Source organism: Fukomys damarensis, unplaced genomic scaffold, assembly GCF_012274545.1.
Source record: "Fukomys damarensis isolate Sample0158 unplaced genomic scaffold, DMR_v1.0_HiC HiC_scaffold_26, whole genome shotgun sequence".
Taxonomy (NCBI): domain Eukaryota; kingdom Metazoa; phylum Chordata; class Mammalia; order Rodentia; family Bathyergidae; genus Fukomys; species Fukomys damarensis.
The window spans coordinates 31,890,502-31,910,796 of record NW_022900938.1 but is presented as its reverse complement, the minus strand read 5'-3'; the positions used below and the strand labels follow the sequence as shown (position 1 = coordinate 31,910,796).

The 20,295-nt window shown below is 36.6% G+C and overlaps 1 protein-coding gene and 1 long non-coding RNA gene across 3 annotated transcripts in view; one reads left to right on the top strand and one right to left on the bottom strand.

Moving 5' to 3' along the window:
• Positions 1 to 14,250, bottom strand: part of Ifih1 (interferon induced with helicase C domain 1) — a 64,228-nt gene extending 49,978 nt beyond the window's left edge. For both annotated transcript variants that reach the window (XM_010606848.2, XM_010606849.1), the window contains exons 1-2: positions 13,473 to 14,250; positions 4,233 to 4,401 (exon numbers count right to left, since the gene is read on the bottom strand). In XM_010606848.2, coding sequence (XP_010605150.1) covers positions 4,233 to 4,401; positions 13,473 to 13,928 — 625 coding nt within the window. In that variant the 5' untranslated portion in view covers positions 13,929 to 14,250. The remainder of the gene's footprint in view (positions 1 to 4,232; positions 4,402 to 13,472) is intronic.
• Positions 14,251 to 14,340: 90 nt separating this feature from the next.
• LOC117283428 lies at positions 14,341 to 19,119 on the top strand. The gene is made up of 3 exons (XR_004514410.1): positions 14,341 to 14,739; positions 16,576 to 16,700; positions 19,045 to 19,119. It is a non-coding gene; the product is annotated as an uncharacterized LOC117283428 (long non-coding RNA).
• Positions 19,120 to 20,295: the final 1,176 nt, after the last annotated feature.

Sequence of the window (20,295 nt, the reverse complement as noted above, 5' to 3'; positions counted from 1 at the left end):
ACAGTAATGTTCTGTAGAACACACCATCCTAAGTCTCTGTACTATGGGTGGGCTGAGAATTTCTCAGTTCTTCAAGTTCTGGTCCTTTTGGGGTTAACGATTGCTTCTGTAGGTCACATTCTCTCTCTTTTCTGACTTACTATAGTATCAGTCGAAAGAAACACAACACTCCTTCAACATTTTGTTTAGAAATCTTCTCTGCTCGATACTGTATCCAATTTCATCACTATAATATTTGCATTCTACAAAATATTAGAACATTCTTTTATCAAGTTCTTTGTTATTTTACAAGAATCACCTTTCTTCCAGTTTCCAATAATATTCCTTATTTCTGAGAACTAACCCTTAAAATCTATATTGTTAGCATTCGCCTTGAAAACTCTTCCTCTCCATTATCCCATTCTAAAGTCACTTTATGTATTTTAGCAGGATCACATTTGGTACTAAAATCTGTATGAGTTAGCTCAGGTCATGAGAACAAAATAGCATAGACTGAGCGCCTTAAACAACAAACTTTATCACAGTTTTAGAGATTGGGTGTCCAAGATCAAGGTGACAGACCTAGAGGTGTCATTTCCTTGAGTTGCTGATGGTTGCGTTCTCACTGTGTTATTCCATGATGGAAAACTGAGATCTCTTTTCTCCTGTTCTTCCTATACAGTTCTATTGTGTGAGGGCCTCACTGTTATGACCTCATTTAACCTCAATCACTTCTTGATTCTCTATCTCCAGATTTAGCCACACCGAGGGTTAAGGTTTCAACCTGTATGTTATGAGAGACCACAACTTAGCTCACTATAACTTGTCGTTCAAGGCTTTATCTTCTCACGAGAGCAGCCACAGCTAAATTTGCTCCTGTCATCGAGGCCTGCCAGTAAAATAATCGGTATTTACAACCCTGACTATCGTGACTGGGTTTTCCGAGGGAATGAAAAGGAAACTTAGGTAGAATGAGTTGGTCAAGAGTGAGTCTGAGTGGAAGTGGTGGTGGTCAGAGAGCCCATGGGACTTGACATTTTCCATTCAACCTTTGAAGGAAGCCTAGAGACTCATTTCTGCTGCATCCTCTGTCTGCACAGCAGGCTAAATATCTGAGTTAGCATCCATCATCCTTTCCCTTCAAAAGGACACTGCTGTGAACCAGGAAGGGGGAAAAAGATGGGTAATTGGTACTTGTGGGTGTTTTTTTTTTATGTTTTGTTTTGTTTTTAATCAGGCCTTTTCTGTCTTTATAAGGTTCTTGGTTTGGGCAAAATGGTAGATCTGGTAGGGTTGTGGGAGTCAGGATAAATTAGTCTCAATGCCATTCTTCGACTCACACAATCACAGTATCAAGTTATGGCGTATAAGAAAAGTACTAAGGAAGGCATGAAGATACTACATGTGTATAAGGTATGTTGAAAAATTGACATTATCTTGGATTTACTAGATATATTCCACCTAGACTGCTTTTGTTTAAAAGACAACTATAATTTGAAAAATTACACTAAACATCTACAAGGCACCTAGTAAAGTGGAACTTTAAAATATTTTAGTGGGCTAGGTATGTAGCTCCATGGTAGAGTGCTTGCCTAATTTGCATAAGCTCAGGGTTTGATCCTTAGCGGCATCACAAAGAAAAAAGAAATCTTAGCAAGAAATATTGCCGCATATGGGTTTCTGTCAGGAGGATATAGAAATACTTCAAAGCAGATCCTCCTACATTTTTTTCTAAACAATTATCCCACTGGACTGAAACATAAAATGGGTAGATGCCCTCTAACTGGATGGGTGTAACGAAGTAATTGTGAGCTGAAAAACTGTCCTTTGTAAAATTCCTTGACATAATGAGTCCAAAATATCCTAGGAAACAAACAAACAATAAAAGCTAGACTATTGCCATTTTCCTTTGAAATTCAAGTTCTAGAATGTTTGTCAGTAGGTAGTAATGGCTTCATGGGGTCTTGCAAAGGCTTTTATCAAGAGATGGGATGGTCTACCCTAGGCTCGAGGTTCATTTTTGAGGTGTGTAAGACAGATTTGGCCCCATATTTCTGACTACAAGTCCCTTCAGTCCTAGCCAACTGGCAACAGGAATTATGCTGTGGAAAAATGCTTGGGAAATGACATACACATGGAAGAATAAGTGATCTAGATGTTGCAAGTAAGTGGCACCATTGAGGCCACTCTAGAGAACCAGAGGAAAACAAGAAGAGTTCTTAATGAGAAGTGATTTTTACACCATTACACTTTGTGGCATAAATGGAAACAGTGATGATTAGAAATTGTGGGCCTGGCAGATAGAAAGATTATGGAATTTCTATCCGACTTTTGAAAGCTGGATTGATTAGGGCTCCCAAATTCTTCAATAATTCCAGAGAGGAAAAACAGCTGTATAATGTTTTGAGTTTTTGACTTTTTGTTGACCTCGAGTATATGACACTGTGCAGGGAGAGATAAAGAGAGTGACCTCACTCAGCCATTTGATTACGCTACACTCCTCCTGGGCCATTTGCAGATAGGTTTAGTAATGCTATTTTATAATTCTTATTTTAATCCCTCATAGCAAAATATTTCTGTCTCTCTCTCCCTCTTTGTCTCCATCTGTGCCTGTCTCCATCTCTCCATCTGTCTCTTCTCTTTGTATATACATATAGGTACACATGTGCACACACAGAAGCAATAATAGTAGAAACAGAATTTGCTGGTAAATACACCACAGAATTATCGCCTGACTTTTGAAAACTGAACGAACCACTGTTAAATGAGTAAAATAAATACATTCATATATTTCTGTATTTCAAAGTATTGGACAAAAATTAAGCTATTTCATAAAAAAAAAAACACACCATGAAACATCATGTGCTATTTCTTCAATAATATAGTTATTTTGGTTCACTGCTCACACTTATTGTTTATGCCATCTATGACTGCCTGCTTTTTCACTGCATATGTAATTCAGAAAATTTCCTGTGAATCTCATTCCACTAGAAGGCAGGGTATACGGGAATAGGAACTTTGTAGTCTCACTAACATCACATCCTTGGCCCCTAGAACAGGGGCAAAACATCTGGCATGTGTTCACAGAACGACTGAATCGAGAGCGAAGTGAAGGGAAATAAAGTAAGCTTGCAATAATTATAAGACTTATAATTAATTTGTTAACAATTAACTGAATCTGTCTTATACATGATACTAAAAAAAAAAAACACCATGAAACATCATGTGCTATTTCTTCAATAATATAGTTATTTTGGTTCACTGCTCACACTTATTGTTTATGCCATCTATGACTGCCTGCTTTTTCACTGCATATGTAATTCAGAAAATTTCCTGTGAATCTCATTCCACTAGAAGGCAGGGTATACGGGAATAGGAACTTTGTAGTCTCACTAACATCACATCCTTGGCCCCTAGAACAGGGGCAAAACATCTGGCATGTGTTCACAGAACGACTGAATCGAGAGCGAAGTGAAGGGAAATAAAGTAAGCTTGCAATAATTATAAGACTTATAATTAATTTGTTAACAATTAACTGAATCTGTCTTATACATGATACTTTTGAAAACATAAGATCCATATTACAAAAATGAAGGGGTCAATTTATTTTATTTTTATTTTTTATTTTAGTGGTACCGGGGATAGAACTCAGGGCCTTGCACTTGAGAGGCAGGTGGTGGAACCACTGAGCTAAATCCCGAGTTAAGGGGTCAATTTAAATCAGACTTACAACTAATATATGCAAAGGGGTTACAGATAGTATTATTAAATACTTTAAAAATCATATTAAGTAAGGTTGAAATATTTTGGCAATTGTAAGTCCTTTGCCAAATACTTGAAAATTAACGGGAATATTCAGAAGAATGTGAAGCAGAGTTACAATAAACAGTACAATATTTTTTCTAAATTATTTGTGTCTTTTGTAATGTTGAAAGTATCTTCATAAAATTTCAGCATCTTACCATGTTTCCAAAATAAGACTGAAAGTGGATTTCTAATGATAGAAGTCAAGTGCAAGTATCCTAGCCTTACTTGCTGAATTTTGTAGTCTCTGATAACGTTAATTTTTTCTTAGTCAGCAGTTTCCTCATTTGTAAAGGTGATTAAAATAAACAACCTATCAAATCCCTTCTCATTATATAATTTTGCTTCTAAAAATCTTGATGTTCAGTACTATGTTTACAGGTTTCATTTTAAAGTGTTAATCACCCGTCAAAAATGTCCAAAGTCTACCTTAGTAAAATTACAAATACCTGCATTGCTTTTAGAGTGATCACTGCCTGTTAACTCTTGAGCAAGGGCACTGTTTCCCGTTTGATGAAGAATATGCAGAAACGTAGAAAACCAGTTTTCCTTCTGTATGATCCTTTTTAGTAGCTCTCTCACACCTGATTCATTTCCATTATTTTCTGCAGCAGAAATCTATTTTAAGAGAAAAGTTGAAATAAAGATGAAATGCCTTATGAGTAAGTGTAAACAGAAAATATCCTTCAGAAAAATTGGACAGGTAAGCATAATAACAAAGGTTTATATTCAGATACTAAAGAAAACAGTAACACTACTAGTAACAATTCTAAGATCTGAGAAGGACAGCTTTGAACTAAGCAGTTTTTTCAATACGTACCAATTTTAAACCCATTGAGATATCCAAACCTAACATTTAGGAAATGAATGTTTTACCTCAGCCATTCTGAATAAGGGCTGCAAGATAAAGGATCTTTAATCTGTAGTCATGTTATGTCTTTTTCCACTCATTTTTGGTGTATATTTGTGCATCGCTATTTATTTTCAACCTGAGAAGATTACGAATGGAAAATTATATATTTCTTTTCTAACTTCTCTTTCTTCACTATCAGCTTGATGAAGCAAATATTGTTAGAACAGATTCATATTTTGCCTATTTAATAATTGCATTATTATTACTATAAAAATGTCCTGAATTTTGTTTAATGTTATGAGAAATCTTATTTCTATAACTATTTTTTATTTATGAGGAAGAATTATTTTATATGCATTGATTAAAATTGCTAGTTTTTATTTTCATTCCCTTTTATACTAATCTGGCAAAACTTCTTATAATATGGATTATTTATATAATCATTATCACGGTGTGTCTTTCCAGATCCTAAAAGTATAAAAAACTGGACAAAAGACTAACATAAACCACATTGGACCAGAAGAAATTAGGACATCATTAGCTTTCTGTAGCATTGGCCAAGCCACTTACAGTGGATCCTTGACTTACAAAATGAATTCATTCATGAGAGCTGGTTGTAACTAAAGTTGGTTGTAATTCAAGACTATTTTTCCTATAACAAATAACGGAAATATCCATAATGTGTTCTGAACCTACCAAAGCACCCCTTAACTAACCTTTTCATAATAAAAGCATTGCATAATGTTCATAATTTACAAGAAACAACAATAATTTTCCTAGTGTATTTACCAAAAAGTTATAAAATGTGCCTAGTTTACCCCAAACAACAATTTCACACTGTACCACTATTCAAGCTGACATTGTTGGCTTGCAGGAAGGGAGGATGAAATGGAAGGTTGTTATTGTTTGGAAGGAGAGTCTCCTTACAAAAGAACATCAGGAATCTGGCTGTCTGGTGTCCTTTCTCTCCTTGGGAGACTGTGTAATGTACTAGGACCTGCTTCTAGCTCACTAGGTCTCAATCTTTTCAGAACTAAAAACTTGTCTGAGGTTGTCTGTTTCTGTCTTTTCTTTTTTTGTTTTTTTTGTTTTTTTGAGACAGGGTCTCACTATGTAGTTGACACTGCCCTGGAACTCACTATGTAGCCAAGGCTGGTCTCAAACTCACAGTGATCCTCCTCCTGCCTCAGCCTCCCAAGTGCTGGGATTACTGGCGTGCACCACGAAGTCCAGCTGTCTTTTCTTTAACACCATTCTGTAGTATGACATGATATCATCATCAAGAAAGAGAATGCAATGGCTTTTTATCTGTCTGAGTGTGTCTTCTCTACAAATGTTTGTAGTTCTGTCTATTTTTTCAGTATTTCCTTTATTTCAGAAGAACTTTGCTCCACTGACTGTTGATACTCTCTTCTCTTCAGATAGCTCCTTAGCTACCATTCTCTTTCACTCAGCCAGAAGTTGTTGAAGTTCCTCTGTAGACAGTTCCTTTGAGTGACCCTCCACCAGTTCCTCTGCCTGCAAGCCTATAAACTCTCCTATAGTAACAACATCATCAGCTACAAAGTCATTTGAGGGCTCAGGCTCCTCTACACAGCCTTCAAAGTCTCTTTTTTTTTTATAATTTTAGGCCACACTTTCTTCTAAGTAGATTGAAGTGTCCTTAGAGAGTCACTGGTCCAGAATTTCTCAATTAACCCCACACAGGAAAGGATGTTGTAATGTTTCTTCTAGAAATCTTTAACAGTTAAATCTGTGTCTGAGACCACTTGGAGGTACTTCAGGAACAGTTCCTTGGTGTATAGGTTCTCAATGTTATCTGTAACCTGCTCATACATAGGATGAAGTAGATGAATTTTGTTAAATGGGAGGAACTGGACTGAGAGCTGTGGGAATTCTTTAGCCAATTCTTCCAAATCTCATGGGTGAGCAGGAACATGGTTCATGATTAGGAGAGCCTTGAGTGGTAAACTTCTGTAGTTTAGATATTTCTTAACTGTAGGACAGAAAGCCTCCCTGGTCCACTAAAGAAAAAGTAATCTTGTTACCCAGGCTTTTGCGTTAGATCTCCACACACCCATGACCCAATGTTTTCTTAACACTCTAGGGGTCTCAGAATGATAAAGCAAGAGAGGCTTTATCTTGAGGCCACCACTTGCATTAGCACATAGCAATAAAATTAGTCTATCCCTATTTTTTCATCTTTAATTGAGTTTATTGGTACATTTCAGGGATACAGTACAGTTACATTCATTATTGGGATCTTGTACCTTTACATGACAGGTCTTGTTTCTCATTTTTTCCCCCTTGACCCTGCCCTCCCATTAACCCCTCCTCCACTCCCCATCTACAAACACTTTATTTCCATCTTTTCAATAACTCACATTTTTTTCTTTTCCCTTTTTACCCTTCCCCTACCCATCCCACCTTCCCTACACCTTTAGCTCCTTTCTTCCCATTTCTCAATGTCAGTAATCTTATTAGGATCTTATGTATCATTGTAGTTTATTCACACCAGAGAAACTATTTGGTATTTACACGTGTGAATTATTTATTTCACTTAAATATGTATATCTTAAATATGTATCCATTTTCCTATAAATGAATCTATTTTCTCTTTCTTTATGGCTGAGTAATATTCCATTTTATAGAAAAACCAATCTTCTTTATCCAGTTTCCAACTGATGGGCAAATGGGCTGTTTCCAAGTCTTAGCTATTACAAACTGTACTGCTATAAGCATGAGTGTGCATATATCACTGTGATATGATTCTTTTAGTTCTTTTGGAAAGATACCCAGAAGAAGGATGGCTGGGTCAAATGGAACCTCCAGTCCAAGCTCTTTGAGGTATCTCCATATTGATTTCCACAGTGGTTGCACCAGTCTGCACTCCCACCAACAATGGAGAAGGGTTCCTCTCTCCCCACATCCCCTCCAACATTTGTTATAGTTTGATTTCTTGATAGCAGCCATTCTTTGTGGGGTGAGGTGGAATCTCAGTATTGTTTTTATCTGCATCTCTCAAATGACCAGTGATGTGGAGCATTTTTTCATATATTTACGTGCTGCTTTTACTTCTTTGTCTGAGAAATGTCTGTTCATTTCAGATGCTCATTTTTGAAATGGGTCTTTATATTTGGGGGGGCTGATTGTTTTGGTTCTTTATATATTCTAGATAATAGTCCTTTGTCTGAGGAGCAGCTGGTAAAAATTTTTTCCAACACTGTAGGGTGTCTCTTAGTTCTGCTGATGATTTTTTTTGCAGTACAGAAGCTTTTTAATAAGATGGGATTCCAGTTGTTGATTCTTTCTGCTAGTTCCTGTGCTACTGAGGATTTGTTCATAAAGTCTTTTCCTATGCCAATGTCTTCCAGAGTTCTGCCTAACTTCTCTTCCAGCAAGTTTAGTGTTTCTGTTTTAATATTTAGATCTTTTATCCACTTGGATTTTAATTTAGTGCATGGTGAAAGATAAGGGTCCAGTGTTAATCTTTGGCAGGTTGAAATCCAGTTTTTCCAATACCATTTATTGAAGAGGAAGATTAGCCTATCCTTCATTAGCTTTTGGCCTTGCATTTCCTTCTCTTCCTGGGTAATATATAGTTTTCTGGGTATTTTATTCCAGAAAAGGCCAGTTTCATCACAGTTGAAAACTTGATGCGAGCAAAAGCCATTTCTCTGTGTCATAGTTTCAAAGTGGTGTATGTAATTTTCATCAGCCCTTTTATCAGCACTGGCTGCTTCACCATGCCTAGATACACTCTGAACTCCATTTCTCACTTTAAAGTTGTGGATCCACCCCTTACTGGCATGAAATATTTCACTATTATCACAGGCTGACACTAACTTCCTTATACAAATCTTTTCTCTGTAAGACTGTTGAGATGGTGGATTTTTACATGCAATATGTATTAGTGATACTGGTAACTTGGACACCACTCTCATATTTACACAGAATTTCCTTTTATTTTTTCGATTATGATTTGCTTTTTTAACCTTCCCTTATATCCTTAGTTTCTTTTCTAGCTTTTTTGGGGGCCATTCTGATAGCAGTAATCATAGTGATTATATAAGGCGTTTACTGAAATCATGTCTACAAACGTGCATCTGGGCTCAGACCGATGCTTACATACACTTAAGTACACCTTTCTGGCATTGCAAGTCTTTGTTTACAACTGTGCATTGGATGCCATTTGGGTTGTAATAAATTACTTTGGTCATAAGTTAAAACTAAAATCCCAGTTATAATCCAAATTGTTCATATGTGGGGCCAGTTGTAATTTTAGGGTCCACTGTCATTTCCATGATCCTCAGTTTCTCCATGTGGAAAACAAAGCAACTGAAAGAGATTCTAGAAATTCTGCATCCTAGTGGCATGTTAAGACTCATTCATTGGTGGGGATTTTTTAGATGTTTATGTATAGGAGCTACTTCTAAGAGACACTGATTTACTTTGTCTATATTGAAAATCCACATATTTTTTCAATTTTTTAACAATCTCATGTGTTTCTAATCAGCATCCTACATGAGAAATAATGGCTTAGATATTCTTTAAATTATCTCTCAACTTCTGCCAATCATGTGTGTAATTTGTATTGTTTAACATTTTTTCTTGCAAAATGTTTCTCTTTTCTAGTCCTATGATCATACTCCAAAACTTTTTAATATCAGGGATTTGCTAGCATTGCAACAATGTCTGACACATATTTAGTACTGTATTAGCTATCATTACAATAGCTGGGAAAATGATTTACTTTTACAAATATTTCACCAGTAGATACTACTTAATTTAATAATACTACTTAATAAGTGCAGTACAGTCTGCTCAAAAGATATTTTAGTCTCACTGCCTAATAGTTAAGAATGCTGTTCCAAATAATGCATATACTAATCCAGCAGCACTGGAGGAGGTTCCAAAACTCCCTTTTGCAGATCAGAAATTCAAGATAGAGATATTTAATTACATCTCTAAGGTCTCCGACTAGTTAGTGGCAGAAGTAGAATTTCATCCTACATTGTAGAGCCTGAATTCTGCTTTCTTAAGCAATATTTTTAGTTACTAAAGATCTTCAATTTTAGGTTTATTTTCTGGAAAGTAGTGGTTAAAATGACTCTAAACTTAATAAAGTTTAAGTGATTTTGCTCCATGTCTTCCTTAGCATTATCTAAGCAGGTGCATGCTCATTTCCTAATTTTTCCTCTAACTTCATACTGTAATAGAAATTCTTTATTTTCTCTGGTTTTGGAAATTTTCATTATCTGCTAATTTGAGAAGTGATAGTAAGACTGATTTTAGAATCTTATTTTAACTAAAAATATTACTATTTTTAATAACCTATTCTTTTGTTAGGTTAAACTGTGTCTAAGAGGAGCAATGAAAAAGTATTTTCCTAAAGAGGGTGAATGGGACATTGTAAAGAATGCTTTTATTAAAAATCTAATCATATTTTAACCTCCAAGTTTTCTTCAAATATTAATCTGGTAAGTTGATTTTTACTGGAGAATCATACTTGTAAAGAGTTCTTTACCTTATTGAGTTCAGGCACCGTGGATCACACTGCCATTACCTTCTACACACATAATATCTGTGCAGTTTTGTAGCCTTATCAAGATTTGGAATTTTATTTATTTATTTATTTATTTAGGTACTGGGGATTGAACTCGGGACCTTGTGCTTGCAAGGCAGGTGGTGGAACAACTGAGCTAAATCCCCAGCCCTAGATTTGGAATTTTTCAATAAATCTTTTCAGTTCTTCCCGTTTCTGGTGCTAGAAAATTCAACATTCCCTTTGGAATCAAGTTAAAAATGTCTAGATAACACTGTTAATTGATTCATAGAATACAGAATACAAATGACTATGAGCGAGACAATTCAATGCTTCCATGTTCTAAATTCTTTGATGTACTTCTTCTTTCCAACACAAATAAGTGCAGAAACTGACATTTTCATAAAATACTAGCTTGCTAAAACTTTATACATTTTAATAAAAATGCTTTCATTTCCTCTTAATCTTAGATATTGTATTTAAATATAATGCTGATTTCTGAGTTTAGCGGAGTTCAACACTCTTGCAATAGTAAATCAACAAGCAAAATTTACATATTAAAAACAAAGATTTTTTTCATGTCATTGTCAGCGATACAATTAATTTCCTATTTCTTTTCCTCCTCCTTTCCTTTCTCCTTCCTCATTTTCCTTCTTCCCTCCTTTTCTTCTTTCCCTCCTCCTCCTCTCCATCTCCTCCCCACTTCACCTCCTCCTGATGTCCTCCTCCCCTCCTCCCATTACTTCTTCCAAGATGTATGTCCTTTCTAAATTCCCTAACAATACAATGAGCTTGTGGAGATTTACTTGGACACTCAACTTCATGTTGGAATTGGACTCAGTTTCTAGCTGGACCAGTCTTGGTATCTGTGGCTCTCGCCTCCAAATGGAAAATGTATTGGGCATCAAGACTACAGGTATTTAATGTTTTTGGCCAGGGGTAAAACATGTGCCCCTCTTCAACTGTTCAAACTGTTATCAGTCACTATGGAAATGCTTATACGATCACTTCAAGGAAATGTAACCAGATGAGTGATAACAAAAGTCAGTGTAATCATATTAAAATAGTTCTTTATTATTTATAAAGCCTTTCCATAAATCACTAATTTTCATTTTATGTTAACTAAAGTACTGAGAGAAAAGAAATTAATATGATGTGCATTTTCATGAATAAACTTAGGATCAGTAAACTTAAATAACTTCCCAAAGTTGTACTTATATTAAGACACAAAGATAGACCTGAAATCCATGTCTATTTTAAATTCTTATGACTCTCACTTCATATTGTGATCCTATAAGATAAATATCATCAATGACTCTCTTATCAATAGAAATTCTCCCCAAAGTAATGCTTCCTTTCTATTACTGTCATAGCTTGAAAGTGATAATATAAAATGATGCATATAAAAATCACGAGCTGCTTACAGAGACACTATTGTTCCTTAGAGAGCCTCAAATACATAGCTCTTCACTATTCTAAGGCCTCTTTACAGAATGAATCTAAGGAAAAAAATGGTTATTTTGCCCTTAACAGCTCTCAGTACATGAAAGTCCCTTTACTCTCTATCTTCTTTGTGTCAAATCCCTTGAATTACTGCTAGCTTCCTCCAAGCCTGCCAGAATCAAGAACTTGGATAAAATGTAGCTGGCGAAAATTGAATCCAGGCAAGACAAAAGTGATGCTGATAGGCAGAAGTATTTAGAGTAAATAAGGAGAAGTGCTGTTTCGCTGGCAATCGGGACATCATACCCACCAAACACAAACAGCTTTGTGGTGTTACTGGACTCTGTTGCTTCTGGACTTCCTAACAGCTACTGTGGCTGGAAATGCCATCTTCCATCTCCAGCTGGCTTGAAGGCTGCATACTTTCTTCCAAATTAAGATTCTGCCACAGTGATGTACACATTTGTCATATCCAGCTGGACTACTATAATGCGTTCTCGTTGGTTCTCAATACACAAAATGACATAAATGCTACAGACAACAGTGTAAAGTAATTTACTTGTTGGGAAAACTGGCCATCACAATTGGATGCAAGTTGGGTCTTTGGATAGGCCCTATGGCTGTCAAGTCTTCAAAGGACCATAAACTTCAGTTAGTGAAGACCAACTCAGAACATAGGCTATATCCAATCAATCTGATGCTGGACTTTGTCATGAAGATGCAATTGATAAATCAAAAAGAAAAAAAGTCACAACAAAGTATAGACAAAGTTTGATTTGAAGCTATGTGTTTATCTGTCTAAATGCCTTTTAAAGCTTAAAACTGAATATCAGGTTCAAATTGGTCAGCATTTATATGCTTCATGATACATCTGCATCTGCTCAAAAATAATGAGCATTATATTAAGTATAAAGACACCTGGAAAAGTCACCCTGACAAAGTGCTGCCTTAAAAAATCTGCTATTCCTTCACAAATATGAAAAACTGCAAATAGCAACATATTGTTCAGTGAATTAGGTCTAAAGTTTGATTCCAATCAATGAAGAAATTCTGATTAAAGACAGAGTGTGTGTGTGTATGTGATAAGTGTTATATATAATTTATTTAGATCAAAACTAAATAGCATAATGCATAGTACTGGGCCGAAGTTGGAAAATTTACACTCTGAAGAGTTAGATAACAAATGTTTTAGGTTTTACAGGTCATGTGGCCTGTTTAACTGAAAAAAAGCCGCCATAAAAAGTATATAAACAAATGTGCATGACTGGGTTCCAGTAAAACTTTATAGACAGAAAAATTAAAAATTTAAAAACTCTACATACCGCTCTTAGTTGTGTGCCTGCAAAAATGGGTAGCAAGACGAAATGCTGACTCCTGTTCTATGGAATAACATTAATGAAAACATAAAACTGAATACCATTAGGATCTTCACTCTGCTACCCTTTTTCCAGGGAGACCATGAACAAATTATTGAACTTAACTGGGTTTTCTCATCTGTAAGATAGAGTTAATAATATTAGGGCTTTCTGCAGGTTATTTTGAACATGAGCTATGAAAATGCATCTCAAAAATTACAAAAATTGCACATAGTGTTCAATAGCATTTTCTGTTAGTATACAGCACATTCCTACTCTAATGTTTCATTATTGGGATGAAAGGATTAGAAAATTAGTTCTTTTGTGATTAAAGTTTAAAAATTATGTTTTAAGTGCCTACATATTCCCTTTGCAAAGGAGGAAACTAGATTTGCCAAAAGAAGTCAAAGACCATCTTTATGGGGCAAACAAATACCCCCGCTTTGCAAAATCAGTACAGAAGCACAGCTTCGTCACCTGAAAAGACACCTACCCGATTTCGGTCTTCAATAGTCAGCAGCTCCTTCTCCATGCATTTGTCTAGAACATCTCTGACCAGAAGCCTGTCCACCAGAGTGGGCTGAAGAAGGGTCAGCAGCTGGACACATTCATCTTGAGCGGCCTCAAAGGACGGGGAGGGCAAGTCGGTGAGGTTGGGGTTCACGTAGCGGGCGGCCAGGGGGCTGCCTGCTCTTTCTAGGGCATCCACGAACTCCCGGGTCCAGCCAGGGCCCCAGTCCCGCTCCTGCTCCAAGGTACTCAGAAGCAGTTCGACTGCCTTCATGTTCCCAGAGGTGTCTGCTGTCTTCACAATCTGCTCCTTCAAGTCTATGGGCAGAAAGGTCAGGTAGTCCAGCACGGGCTCTACCTGGATGTACATTTTCAATCGCGTCCTAAAGCAGGAGAGCAGATGGCAGAAGCACTTGTCTGCGGAATACCCGTTCGACATCCTCGGTTCCCACGGAAGGGAGCGGGTCCCCCCCCCCGCTGGATGCCCCACGGGTGACACAGATGGGGCCGCGGAGTCGTAGGTCTGCTGCGCTGTGTCTCGGGACAGGTGTCCCGCGGGGCTCCCAGGCCGCGCTGAGCACTATCTCACCTGGACAGGTGAGCAGGTGCCAGGTGAGCGGGTGGCAGGGCGCGCGCGAGGGTGCAGACGACCCCGGGACTGCGACCGCGCTGTGATCCCGGCAGAAAGCTCTGTATCCACTCTTCCGGCCGGCCGGCTCCTGTAGTTTGCCTCACTTTGGTTTTTGTTTCGATTCTCTAGTCAGGACTTTGCTAACGTAATCTTCCAGGGAGGAGTGTGTTTCCTGGAGGAGGAGCCACCTTTTGGTCTTTGGCCGAGGGCGCTGAGGGGAATAGGAAAGCTGTCTCTCTCTGGCACCGGCTAAGACAGCAATCCTTTGGAAATGATCCTCTTGCCGGTGTGTTGTCTCCCCAGCGGGGCTCAGCTTCAACAATCAGACCTCTTTTGAACTAACAAAAGTGTGTGATTTGGGTCTTCCCAGCTGAGAAAATGTAGAGGAACTGTCCCAGACTCTGATGTGAACCGGCAGTAGGTAACCTTTCGCTGGTGAATATGAGCAAGTCCGGCCCATACAGAAGGGGGAGGGAGGGGGGAACTGCAAGGGACAGGTGGAGAGATGACGCCAAGAAGACCCTAGGATCTCAGGAGGAAATCTCTGCAATTCCTAAAATAAACCCGGGCTCCCAAGAATAATGTGTCCCTCCAGGGACTTGGAAGTGAGCGTTATACAGTGAGTAATAATAAATATCTTTGTTGCTGCCTACTAACATTTTTGCAGCTTTGACCAGGACCTGGTGACATGCAGAGGGACTTTGACCACCAACTCATCTTAAGAGGAAGCCAAGACAAGTTTTCCTATGTCCCAGCATGTAGTTCCCCATAGTCTTTAATAGACAACTTTCTTTTAATAAAACAAAACAAAACAACAACAACAACAACAACAAAAATCCCTAGCAACTTATTTTTGACATAGCTGCCATTCTTTTCTTGGATTCAATACAGCAAGTTTTGGCTGGAGCATCTAGGAACTTAATTAGGAACTAATGTACTGACTTGTACTAAACATCAACATTTGTCTATGTCATGAGAGAAAAAAAAAAGACATTCACGCTGAAAAATGGCAGCTTCATTTCAGTACAGAAGCCACATAAATAAGAGTCCTTAGAGTTGCTACTCAGGAGGGAGGCAGTGGTACAGCTCTGGGTGACTGTGGGTAGTATACTCATAGCACAGTAAGAAGCCCGTGGTCCTGGGTTATATGGAGAATGGAAAGGCCAGTTAGGCTATCAAAAATACATATTTAGGAAAAGTAATCTGTTAGTAAAGCATTTTCAGTAGAGTCTGAGAGTCCGGGAAAAGCATGGTGGCTCTTTTAACAAGATGAGAGAATTACTATCTTCATAGGTACGTATATTCTGGGGTTATGCAAAATAGGCAAATCAACACTTTACAGAACCTTGTTTTATTCTTTATTATGTTATAACTAATGCTTTCCTTCCCCAAGACTGTAAATTGATTGGAGAAAGGATATATTTGTGGTAACCAGTAAAATACAAATGGTACTAGGCCCTTATTGATTTCTCCTCTGAATAGGAGTTTCAGTTGACTGTAGCAGCTGTCCCAATATCAAATACATGGTTCAAGTTGGTGCAGTGAACGGAACTGTGGCCTTGCAAGTTCTTGCTTTTCTGGTTCTTCATAAAAAACTATTATTTATTTACTTCTTTTTGGGAGTTGACTTTCTGCTCAAGTAGAAGTGAATCAAATTTGATGTTTTCACAGAAGTATTCAAATTATTAATTTTATTGACTGAAAATACAAAAATATCTTTTAGGGGTATTGAAAAAAGTGTTCCCCCCAGCTTCCAGCTGCCTATGCATTTTGTTGAATGTGTTGCAGCATAAACTGACCAACCAATTGATGAACATTTTGTTTCCTGGCACCTATTCTGTGTATTTTGGTTTCAAATACTAGGGAAATGAAAAGAGATCGCTAATTAAACGTGATTTTCTTAACAATACAGAATTTCTTTCCTGGGAGATAAAGGGTCAAATATATTTAAATGTTTGGTATTCAGATTGTATCATGAATTCACTTAATCACTTAAAAAACATTTCTAAGTACTTAGTATATAATCGGCCCTGTTCTAGGTGTACTTAATAAAGTCCCTGCTTTAATAGATCCCTTATTTCTAAATGAGAATGAGGAGACAAATAATAAATAGCAACTAAAATATATTCAGTGTGCCAAATAGGGACGAATGCTGTGAAGATTATTGTAATATATATATATATATACATATATATATATTACATATATATTACATATATATTATATATCCTCAGTTAACCTATTATGTCAGCACCACATAATATTCATCAATAACAGTTCATATTTATCCTTTACTGCAGAGTAACTGCTGAGTGAGAATTCAGAAATGAGCATAGAATATAGTTTTCTTAGGAGTCTACAATAAGTTTCATAGGACCTTGTATTAGTCATCTTTCTGTTGCTGGGAGAAATATCTACATATGCAATTTACAGAAGAGAATTTTTTGCCTCACAGATGCAGAGGTTTCAGTGCATGGTCAGCTGCTTCAAGGCACAAACTTCATGGAAGATGGAAATGGGAAGAAATCTGCTCATGTTATGGCAGCCAGGAAACAGAAAGGACAAGGCTGAGCAATGGAGGTAAGGGCTAGGAACCAGACCACAGTCTCACTCAACCCAGAATGACTCAACCCAGCCATGACTCAACCCAGAAATGTGCTTTACTAATCTTCTAGGTGTTTCTCAAGCCAATCAGGATTAACCATTACAGATCTTTTCTGGAGAAACAAGGATAAGGAAACAAAAGCCAAGCCACAATTTCTCAAAAATAGTCCTTTTGTTCTGTGAGTTAGTTAGCTCTTTCTTTGAATAGGTATTTTCCACTGTCAAGTTTTCCCTAATAATTTTCATTTTCATTTTCCTCATTATTTTCTAAATTTATTTCTCTTTTCTTTCTCCTTTGAATTAAGAAAGGCTGGTGGTATTTGTTTGTTTACTTGCTTTCTGAATGTCTGTTCTTTTTAAAATCTTCCCCAAACACTTTAGCATTTTGTTCTCTGAATGATAATTCAGGAAGATCCTACACAGATAACAGATTGTTATTGTTGCCCAGATTCTTATTTGAATTTTTAATGCTTAAGAAATAGGAAAATTCATAGTTGCCTTTATAATTTAATGGCTGTATACTAAATGATGTCATTTTTTTAAGAGAACGACAATTTAATGAGAAAATCCTTTCAGATTGTTATTCCATTCCTTCATTTGTTTACTAAATACTATCAATAAGTGTGTAATGTAAGTGTTAGATGTCCTTAACCTAGCAGTATGGAGTTGTGTGTAAGCTCAGAGACTCTGAGCTCAGACTCTGAGTCTGGGTTCACATCTCAGCACTATCGTTTTTTTTTTTTGGTACTGGGATTGAACTCGGGTCCTTGCGCTTGCAAGGCAGGCCACTGAACCACTGAGCTAAATCCCCAGCTCAGCACTATCTTTTAATTGCTATTTGGTCAGGAAAATCACCTCAAATACACCGACAGTAAAGTGAAATCAATACCAGTTTTGTGTCATAAGGTTGTAGTAAGGATGGACTGTGAAGTATTTGTTACTAAGCGTGGATTGTTCATTGCCCAATAAATGATTATAAATAGCCCAGTGTGCATGTATAAATGCACATACCAGTCCTCAAACAATACACAATTTCTAAAGGAATTTCATTATGTACAAAATATGTAATATCCGGTTATTTAACTGAGCTTTACCCAGGATACCTTTTGGCAGAATGTGAATGGCCGGAATGTTTATTATAGAGTATTTTGTTATATTTCAAAAACATTAGTATACCCAAAATAGAAAAGAATTCTGACTTTTACTACCTCTTGATACTTATTTCCTAATTACTTCTTCCAATTAAATTCAAGTTCTGTCTTTAAATGTGTATGTATGGAAGTCCTTCTACATAGCAAACAGTTTTGGCAATCAAATCACATATCACTTGACAATTTTCCAACTGCTTCTACCAGATCTCAATTGCTTTCACAATCAGTTCCTCACACGTTTTTGTTAAAACAGTACTTTTGTCATAAAGGCATAATTGTGCTTCTTTTACTTTATTTTGGAATAAATACTTAGGAGCCAGCTGTGATGAAAGGTAAGTAGACTGCTATTGTCCTAGCCCAACAATCTTTGTTAACATTTAGCTAGTGAACACTTAGATGATTCACACTGTGTCCATTTTGATTGAGAGCTGACTGTTCTAGTTGCTTCATACTCACTTTATGCAAATTGTTGAATATTGTTGTTATATTACAGCTGACAAATTCTTGAAGTGGCAGCAAGAGGGCTATAGGGTGAACTGTTGAAATCAAATATTGAGATACATTGAATCAAACTTCTAAATTTCTAAATCACAAAATATTAAACTAAAATTTTTAAAAATCAAAACATTGCTGACCACAAAATATTTTTATTGTCAGTGCAATACATTACATAAATTACATTAAAAATCTTATTTCATTCACCTATTTCTTAGTTTTGTAGTTATGTTTGTATTTTGTAATCTTATAGTTTTACCCTTAAAGACTTTCTAAATAAATACATACACATTGTGGGGGTGGTATATGTTTAAATATTTTTAATGATCAGATCAAAAAATCTTATTTTTAATAGTAAATTACTGACACAGGACTGAGGCCTTTTATTTGGATATTAAAATAAAAGGATGATGAGAAATGCAAGAAAATTGCTTTCTATTTCCAGTTTTGTTTCTCCGAACACACACACTTCCCTTAAAGGATATTTTAACAGAAAACCCCAGAGAAGTCCATTTAATTCCTTCTTGTGGTGGCAAAGTAAGCCACATGACCATCTGAGAAAATGTTCTCAAACTTTTCTGCAGATTAGAGTTATATGGAAAGATGTTTAAAATTAACCTTTGCATCAAAATGTTCAGGACTGGAACTGTAGTGTCATTTATTTTCCCTTTCAGTCCCATTTGTGCTTCCACTTTCCAGTTAGAGGTGAGAACTAGACACGACTTTCCACTAGCCTGGGGCCGGTCCAGGACACAATAGGTAATACTTTTTTTTTTTTTTTGGTAGTTGTATTCTGCACAGTTCTTAGGAGCAGTACATTGTGGTGATCGAGCTGTTATTCCTAGAGGACATCCAGGATTGTATTTCTTTTAGTATCTGGTCACATTTTCATCAACTGATCAATACATAGCCTTGTTTTGAATGTATTTCTGTTTAAATCCATACATATTTGGTTCATTAACATTGAATTGCTCATGACCAAAAGTGCAGTAACTTATACCTGAACAAAACTTACCTAACATACTTTTTCTGCAGCCTTCCTTCCTGGACTTAGTAACAACCAGCCAGCATTTCAGTACTATGCTGTATTGGATTGTGTTTCGTAAGCATATTCCTGAATTATTTATAGTTCAGTTTGACTAATGCTATGATTTAAATGGACATGTACTTTTAGCAGTTGGTTAAGGAATATGCTGTAGTTTGGAACTTTTGTCTCTCAGATACATTGATCTGGGTAGTGCAATGTATTTGGTTAGAACAAATATAACTTATGTATTAAAAACTATATAACTTCAAGTCAGTAGCACCTTAGACACTTCAGAGCAAAGGCAGTAGCTACTGTTTGGGAAAAAAAATGAATCACATTGATTTAACAGAAAAAGCCACTTACTGTCTGTAAACTGGAGGAAAGTAGCAAGTGTAGAGAATCTGATTTAGAGTTACTTTATAGGAATGTTTGCTTACCGTTTGCCTAACTGTTGCCTATCTCCATGGTAGTTTTCCAACCTATTGGTTCATCAAAGAAAAATGAGGGACTGGAGGAACAAGTTCTACATTGTTTAAAAACCGCCTATACCTTTAAAGTAAGAAACTGGAGTTACTTATATTTTTGCCAATAATAAAAAGGAAAGTTAGGGCTATTACCAGGAAATTCAACTCCCACATAAAACTAATATATGCTCATTTTTGTTGCAAGTCTCTGATGACTTTCGAATAATATTCAAACTGCAGAGATTCACTGTTCCCTCAGTGATACAGACCCAGTGTGTGAAGCCCTGGGCCCCACTCTTTACTTCAAAGGCAACAGGATTTTTTTTTTCTGGTTTTGTAGTTATGTATTTTTATTTTGGGGTTCTTTATTTTCGTAAAACACTTGAAAATCTCCATGCTGGGAGGTCAAAATGTTAAAGAATTCTTGTAGTAAC